Below are 8,665 nucleotides of genomic sequence, written 5' to 3'. Positions count from 1 at the left end.
AAAAAAAAAAAAAAAAAAAAGACAAGAGTCAAAAAACACATGGCTACAGCAAATCTCAAATCTCTGAGTAACGCTGAGAAAATAATTTTCCCCACCAAGCTGAGAGGAATTTAACTCCTCTGCCCATATCAAAGATATCTGCCCTTTCTATCATAAATATAAAATTAAGGCCTGGAAAATAAGATTGCACACTCAACAATTGCAATTATTTTGTATAATGTGCTGGTGATTCTGCCTATGTCTGTTTTAACACAGAACCCACATCAACGAAGTAAAATGAACTCTGATATCCTCTTAGTAGGTTCATGACCAACATATTTACCCTAAACTTCTCCCTTTCCCTATACTTATTCCAGTGGCATAATTCTGTCCATTTTATCTTATGGCCCCTTAATCTCTCTCTACTACCAGCCCCCAAGGTTAGGGTCCAAATACTATTACTTGGACTGCTGTTACCTGTCTCCTAACTTGCTGGCTATCTCCATACCCTCCTCCTACAAAATATTCTGCCCACTCCAAATTTTAGATCCTACCATGTCCTCTACTAGAAATGTTCTTCTCACAGCTCCAGGGAGATGAAAAAGAAAAAGGCAGGGTGCAGTGGCTCACACCTGTAATACCGGCACTTTGGGAGGCTGAGGCAGGTGGATCACGAGGTCAGCAGACCGAGACCATTCTAGCCAACATGGCGAAATCCCATCTCTACTAAAATACAAAAAACTAGCCAGGTGTGGTGGTGCACACCTGTAGTCCCAGCTGCTCAGGAGTCTGAGGAAGGAGAATCACTTGAACCCAGGAGGCAGAGGTTGCAGTGAGCCAAGATCGCACCACTGCACTCTAGCCTGGTGATACAGTGAGACTCTGTCTCAAAAAAAAGAAAAAGAAAAACAGCCAGGAGCAGTGGCTCTTGCCTGTAATCCCAGCATTCTAGGGGGCTGAGGCAGGTGGATTACTTGAGCTTAGGAGTTCAAACCATCCCAGGCAACATGAAAAAACCCTGTCTCTACAAAAAATACAAAAAAGAAATTAGCCAGGCATGATGGTGTGCACCTGTGGTCCCAGCTACTCAGGAGGCTGAGGTAGGAGGATCACCTGAGCCTGGGAGGTGGAGATTGCAGTGAGCCCAGATTACACCATTGTACTCCAACCTGGGTGCCAGAGTAAGACCCCATCTCAAAATAACATAAAAGTTTCTCTAACAATCCCATCATTCTCCAAAGTTGAAAGAGATGCTTGCTCCTCTTCCAAATCATCTTGGTTGATGATGACTCTAAGTAGAAGTAACCTCTGCTTTCGCTAATCAGTAATCAAACATTGGTTTGTCCCTCATATGGTCATTTCAAAAGATTATTCTCCTGAAGTTATCTTTACACCTGACTTTGCTCCCTTAATCAACTGGTATTCCCTGAGGACAAGACTGACCTCTTTTGTCACCTTTGTATTTCAAAGTGCTTATCTCACTTTTTTTGCTTTAGCAAAGAATTCCTTGATATCTCAGTGATATGATTTGGGTGTGTCCCCATCCAAATCTCATCTTGAATTGTAGTTCCCGAAATTCCCATATGTTGTGGGAGGGACCCAGGGCGAAGTGATTTTGTCATGGGTGTGGGTCTTTCCTGTGCTGTTCTCATGATAGTGAATAAGTCTCACGAGTTCTGATTGTTTTATAAGGGGGAGTTTCACTGTACAAGCCCTCTCTTTGCCTGCTGCCATCCATGTAAGACGTGACTTGCTCCTCCTTGCCTTCTGCCATGATTGTGAAGCCTCCCCAGCCATGTGGAACTGTGAGTCCATTAAATCTTTCTTTTGTAAATTGCCCAGTCTTGGGCACGTCTTTATCAGCAGCATGAAAATGGACTAATACACTCAGTGATTCTGACCAAGAAAAAGGTCAAAAAATACTGCTGAAAATAGTAATGAGGAAATTAGGTGGACGACTCAGACTCTTAAAATGGCACAAATAACCAAAATATCTCATGCTACTCTCACACAAAAAAAATCTAAGTGCAACTGTATCCTGTAAATCAGCAGTTGAAAATTCTTAAAATTTTAATCTATTCATTAAAAAAAAAAAAGCAAAGGGAAATATGTTACTTATTTTCCAATTCACTGAGGTGCCAGACACGTGAAAACAGTATGCCTTCTTGGGTTCTATCTGTGCAAGATAAAAATTACAGGGTCTTTTCTCAAAGCGAAGTTACTGAAATAGGTTTCTGAAGTTAACACTCATTTTCACAACTTCTTTGCAACTAAGTAAGGCAGGGTCTACAATTTGAGGTTTATAAGTAGAAACTTAAGAAGCAAGTTACAGTAGAGCTGAGAAACTCAGCTTATAAGCAATGAAGATTCAGGAGGTAAATTCAAGAATCTTGGGTTTCCAAGTACCTGATAATAATGTTCCTCTCCTTTACTCTTTTGAAGAAAAAAAGTCAAGATTATCTATTTTTATTTAAAGTAAGAAACAGTAGGGGGAAAACACGCTAACAAAATTAACTTCTTTCTGGTCCAGGTGCGGTAGCTCACACCTGTAATCCCAACACTTTGGGAGGCTGAGGCAGGCGGATCACCTGAGAACAGGAGTTTGAGACGAGCCTGGCCAACATGGTGAAACCCCATCTCTACTAAAAATACAAAAAATTAGCTGGGCATGGTGGCGTGTGCCTGTAATCCCAGCGACTCAGGAGGCTGAGGCAGGAGAATTGCCTGAACCCGGGAGGCGGAGGTTGCGGTGAGCCGAGATTGCGCCATTGCGCTCCAGCCTGGGTAACAAGAGCGAAACTCCGTCTCAAAAAAAAAAAAAAAATTAGCCAGGTGTGGTGGTGGCACCTGCAATTGCAGATACTAGGGAGGCTGAGGCAGCTACTACAGAGGCTAAGGCAGAATCGCTTGAGCCCAAGAGGTGGAGGTTGCAGTGAACTGAGATCACTCCACTGCACTCTCTAGCCTGGGCAACATGAGCAAGGCTCCATCTCAAAAAAAAAAAAAGAATTTTAAAAAACTTCTTTCCTACACACACACACACATCAATTTTTAAAGGATTTCTCCCAAGTTTCAGAGTCTTAACTTCTGAGGTTCCTATTGAACTCCCCAGGGAGTATCATGCATGAGTAATTACAACATGTTTAGTAGGTAGCTGTAATTTGCAAAACATCCTACATTCTCATTTGTGATAACCCAGGCCCAGCATCAGATATCAGGAACTAGAACTATTATTAACCTTTCTTTATGGGATGAGGTCATTGCTGGGATATTTGAATCAGACCAGAGAACAGGGAATGAGAAAGAGAAGGAGTACATAGAATGATAGCAAAGTCATCTTTGTCATTCTTAAGGTATCTTACCTCTCTCTGGTCATTATCTAGACGCAGGTGTTCTGTGTGCTGCTTCTGCCGATCTTTCCGCCTCCACTGGGCAGGGGCATTCCTTTTTGTCCACCTTACACAATCAGAATCAAAGCAGGCAATTAAGAATCTCTCACTTAAAAAGCAAGGTCAACTAACAGGAGAAAACATGAATGACTAAGGGCCAATGCTGGACATATGAAATGACAAAGAAGTCACCAGAGACAGCTCAGAGACCTTGAGGAAGAGCAGATTAAAGATAAGTGACTGGACATGAGAGAGATAATCCCTCAGGGAACGTGTCTCTCTTGAAACATCTACAAACACTTCACATATAGATCTAAAACTATACTCATTTAACTCTATATAGGCATTGATGCAATCATCTCCAAAAGTAACTAATGAGTAATTCTGCTTATCTACTTTTCAGTTCAGGTTCTGATAATTTCAACTGCCATTTATTAAAGACAATGCTAGCTTGCTACTGAATTCGATCCAGGCATGAGGTGATTTTAACCCGTCTGCAGCTTTTTGCAGGTCCTGGACATATAAAGCTATCCCAATCTGCATAGTGGAGGCAGCAACTGAAAGATATTCTGCCACATATTTTCTTGTTCAAACAAGTGAACAACCTAGATAGTTTGGGTCTTCTCCATACTTGCTTTACAAAATTACAAAGTCTTCTGGGGATAATAGCCCTGGCCCAGAAACCAGATGACCCTAGGGAGTTGGATCAGTGAATCCCTGGGGTTGACTCACTTGTTGCTGGCTGGCCCAGTGGAAAGTACATCAGACTGCAGCTTAGGGAAGAAGCCTGGCTCATATTTCCCTTGTCCAATCTTCATGTCAAGTAAATGTGGATGAATTGCAGTATGATCAATTTTTGCCAGACGCAGCTCAATTGCTTTCTCTGGATGAGAATACACACATACACATAAACACACACACAAATTAAGTCAAACATTTTTTTTTTAATCTGCTACTCTTCCCTTTCCAGCCAAGATGGAGTAAAAGGGACTAATTTTTTACTCTCCTGCCTAATAGGAAAAAACCCATGCAAAATGTATAAAATGATAAATTTCAAAACACTGGACACCAGGCAGTGAAGGACAGGAATCCCTGAGAAACAGGTAACAAATGAAGTAGCACCTACAACTATCCCAGCTAACCGCCTAGAAAAAGTTTCCAGGCTGCAGCTCAGGGAAGGGAGGCCGAGGTGGACTCGTGGACTCCCTGAGTTAAGGGAGATCAAGGTGGCTAGAGTTCCTATGAATGGTACCAGAGAAGAGAGAGAATCCAGGGGATCTGTATGGTATTCAGCAGGGTAACGGATCAGTTCACGCAAGTAAAGAAACTACTCAAGGCTAGACAAAGAATCATTGGAAAGAATTAGAAGAAACAATACAAAATGCTCATATACAGCTTGGAATAATGCCCGTCTCCACCTGCCAGACTGGAAAACCTAATCACCCATGGGTCCCAGAGCAAAATACTCAGAGGGCCTTGCCTCAGCAGTGGAGAATTAATCGCAGCCTAAAGGATTCTCTGGTTCTGCCAAAGAAATCTTAAAACGAAAACAAAAAGAAATCAAATTATTTCTATGTATCTTAACTACAACCCAGAACAGAGATTGAAAATATTTATCAGAATACAGAAGTGTCAAGAACTCAAATAGTAAAATTCATCGTGCCTGGCATCTAATCAGAGATTACTAGGCATGCAAAGAAGCCAGACAATACAACAAATAAAAAAAAATAAAAATAAACCTAACGCAAATGTTAGAGTTAGCAGGCAAGGATATTAACAGTTATTATAGCCATACTATAATATTTGTTTAAAAATTAACTAGAAAGGCTGGGCCTGTTAGCTCATACCTGTAATCCCAGTGCTTTGGGAGGCCAAGGTGAGGGGATCATTTAAGGCCAGGACTTCAAGATCAGCCTGGGCAACATAATGAGACCCCATCTCCAAAAAATCAAAAAATATGAGCCAGACATGGTGGCACACACCTGTATTCCCAGCTACTCAGGAGATCAAGGCCAGAGGATCACTTGAGCCCAGGAGTTTAAGGTTATGGTGAGCTATAATTGCACCACTGCGCTCCAGCCTGGGCAACAGAGCAAAACCTGGTCTCTTAAAAAAAAAAAAAAAAAACATGGAACACAAACATCTAGAGATGAAAGCTATAATATCTGAGATGAAAAATACATGGGCTGGGTTAAAAACAGACTCAAAAATGCAGTAGAAAAAAATAAGTGAGCTTAAAGCCACAGCAACAGAAATGATACCAAAGAAATCACAGAGAGAGAGAAAAAAATGTTGCCATTAAAAGAGTATCAACAGGTGCTGGGATAACGTTAAGCAATCCCAGATATTACACATATGTGTAACTGGTAACTGCAGTCGCTAACGTAGGGATGGGGAAAATAGAAAATTTACTAGAAGAAAATACTGGCCAGAATTTTTGCAAATTTGATGTAAACAAAAAATCCACAGATCTAAGAAGCTCAATGAACTGCAAGCACAAGAACCATGAAGGAACACACCAAGCCACATCATAATCAAATTGCTCAAAATCAGTGATAAAAGAAAATCTTAAAATCGGTTAGAGAAAGTAGACATTTTGTATAGAGAAGATCAAAATTAAGGATGACAGTAGATTTCTTATCAGAAAACAATGGAAGTGTGATATGGTTTGGCTCTGTGTCTGCACCCAAATCTCATCTCAAATTGTAATAATCCCCACATGCAGTGGGAGGGACCTAGTGGGAGGTAACCGAATCATAGGAGTGGTTTCCCTCCTGCTATTCCCCTGATAGTGAGTGAGTTCTCACGAGATCTGATGGTTTTATCAGCATCTGGCATTTGCCCTCCTGGCACTCATTCTCTCGCCTGCTATGCTGTGAAGAGGTGCCTTCCACCATACTTGTAAGTTTCCTGAGGCCTCCACAGCCATGCGGAACTGTGCCAATTAAACCTCTGTCCTTAATAAATTACCTAGTCTTGGGTATTTCTTCATAGCAGCATGAAAATGAACTAATTACAAAGTGAGAAGACAAAGGCGTGACATCTTTTTTTTTTTTTTGAGACAGGGTCTCATTCTGTCGCCCAGGCTAGAGTGCAGTGGTGCAATCTTGGCTTACTACAACCTTCACCTTCTGGGATTCTTGTGCCTCTGCCTCTGAGTAGCTTGGACTGCAAGCACGTGCTATCATGCCTGGCTAATTTTTTTTTTTTTTTTTTGTATTTTTAGTAGAAATGGGGTTTCACCATGTTGGCCAGGCTGGTCTCAAACTCCTGACCTCAAGTGATCTACCCACCTGGACCTCCCAAAATGTTGGGATTACAGGCCTGAGCCACCACTCCTGGCCTGGAGAAACATCTTTAGAGTAGTGAAAGAAAAAAGCTATTAACCTATACTCAAGGAAAATACCTTTCAAAGATAAAAGGATTACAAAAGCTGAAAGAATGTATCACCAGCAGATCTCCACTACAAGAAATGTTAAAGGAAGTTCTTCAGGTAGAAGAAAAATAATACCAGATAGAAGTATGGATCTACAGAATAGAAAGAAGAGCACCAGAAATGCTAACTACATGGTAAATGTATTATATTTTGTACTTTTTATTTAAATCTCTTTAAAAGGCAATTGACTGTTTAAACAAAAATGACCATGTAGTGTGAGGCTTGTGACATATGTAAAAGTAAAATAAATGACAATAAAATAAATGACAATAGCATGTAGGCTAGGAAGAGAGAAATGGAAATAGAGTTTTGTGAGGTTCTTTTTTGTTGTTGTTTAGAGATGGCGTCTCACTATGTAATCCAAGTTGAACTCAAACTCCTGGGCTCAGACAATCCTCCCCCTTCAGTCTCTCAAACAGCTGGGACTACGGGTGCACATGATTGTGCCTGGCAGTTCTCTACAGCTCTTATACTATGTGGAAAGTGATATTATATCACTTAAAAGTAGACTGTGATATGTTAAATGTGTACTATAAATCCTAAAGCAACTACTAAAATAACACAAGTTATAGCTAGTAAGCCAACAAAGTAGATAAAATGAAATCATTAAAAAATTGAAAATATTCAATTAATACACAAGAGTGCAGAAAAAGAGGAAAAGGGAACAAAGAACAGATGGACAAATAGAAAATAAACAGAAAAATGACAGGCTTAAACCCCACAATACCAATAATCACAGTAAATGTACACGGTATAAAGACCTCAGTTAAAAACCTGAAACAGCCAAATTGGATAAAAATGCAAAACCCAATCACATGCTACCTACAATAAGCACCCTTTAAATATAAAGACACAAATAGATTTTAAGTAAAATAATGGGCCGGGTACGGTGACTCATGCCTGTAATCCCAGCACTTTGGGAGCCTGAGGCAGACGGATCATGGGGTCAAGAGATTGAGACCATTCTGGTCAACATGGTAAAACCCCATCTCTACCAAAAATCCAAAAAAAGTTAGCTGGATGTGGTGGCACGTGCCTGTAGTCCCAGCTACTCAGGAGGCTGAGACAGGAGAATCACTTGAACCTGAGGGCAGAGGCTGCTGTGAGCCAAGATCATGCCACTGCACTCCAGCCTGGTAACAGAGTGAGACTCCTTTTAAAAGAAAAAATAATAATAATAATAATGAAAATGATATACCATGCTAGCCCTAGTCAAAAGAAAGCTGCACTTTGGGAGGCCAAGGTGGGTGGATTATGAGGTCAGGAGTTCAAGACCAGCCTGGCCAATATTGTGAAACCCCATCTCTACCAAAAATACAAAAACTAGCTGAGCATGATGGCGTATGTCTGTAATCCCAGCTACTGACAGGAGGCTGAGGCAGAAGAATTGCTTGAACACAGGAGGCGGAAGTTGCAGTAAGCCGAGATCACCCCACTGCACTCCAGCCTGGGTGGCAGAGTAAGACTCTGTCTCAAAAAGAAAGAAAGAAAAAAGAAAAAAAAAAAGAAAGCTGGAGTAGTTATTAATATCAGGCAAAATATATTTGACAGTAAAGAATATTACTCTGAATAAAGAAGGTTATTTCTTTCCTTTTCTTAGAAAAAAAATTAAAAATTGGCCGGGTGAAGTGGCTCACGCCTGTAATCCCAGCACTTTGGGAGGTCGAGACGGGTAGATCACGAGGTCAAGAGATCGAGACCATCCTGGTCATGGTGAAATCCCGTCTCTACTAAAAATACAAAAATTAGCTGGGCATGGTGGCGCACGCCTGTAGTCCCAGCTACTCGGGAGGCTGAGGCAGGAGAACTGCTTGAACCCAGGAGACGGAGGTTGCGGTGAGCCGAGATCGCGCCATTGCAC

The 8,665-nt window shown here is 41.2% G+C and overlaps 1 protein-coding gene across 3 annotated transcripts in view; it reads right to left on the bottom strand.

Annotated features, from left to right (window-relative positions):
* Positions 1-8,665, bottom strand: part of DENND5A (DENN domain containing 5A) — a 126,054-nt gene that overhangs the window by 28,429 nt on the left and 88,960 nt on the right. For all 3 annotated transcript variants that reach the window (XM_017500307.1, XM_017500308.1, XM_017500309.2), the window contains 2 exons: positions 4,101-4,251; positions 3,342-3,435 (listed from right to left, as the gene is read on the bottom strand). In XM_017500307.1, the coding sequence (XP_017355796.1) occupies positions 3,342-3,435; positions 4,101-4,251 (245 nt within the window). The remainder of the gene's footprint in view (positions 1-3,341; positions 3,436-4,100; positions 4,252-8,665) is intronic.

This window comes from Cebus imitator, unplaced genomic scaffold (genome assembly GCF_001604975.1).
Source record: "Cebus imitator isolate Cc_AM_T3 unplaced genomic scaffold, Cebus_imitator-1.0 Scaffold265, whole genome shotgun sequence".
Lineage (NCBI taxonomy): Eukaryota > Metazoa > Chordata > Mammalia > Primates > Cebidae > Cebus > Cebus imitator.
Note: the sequence above shows the minus strand (reverse complement) of the source record. Positions and strands in the feature narration are given on the sequence as shown.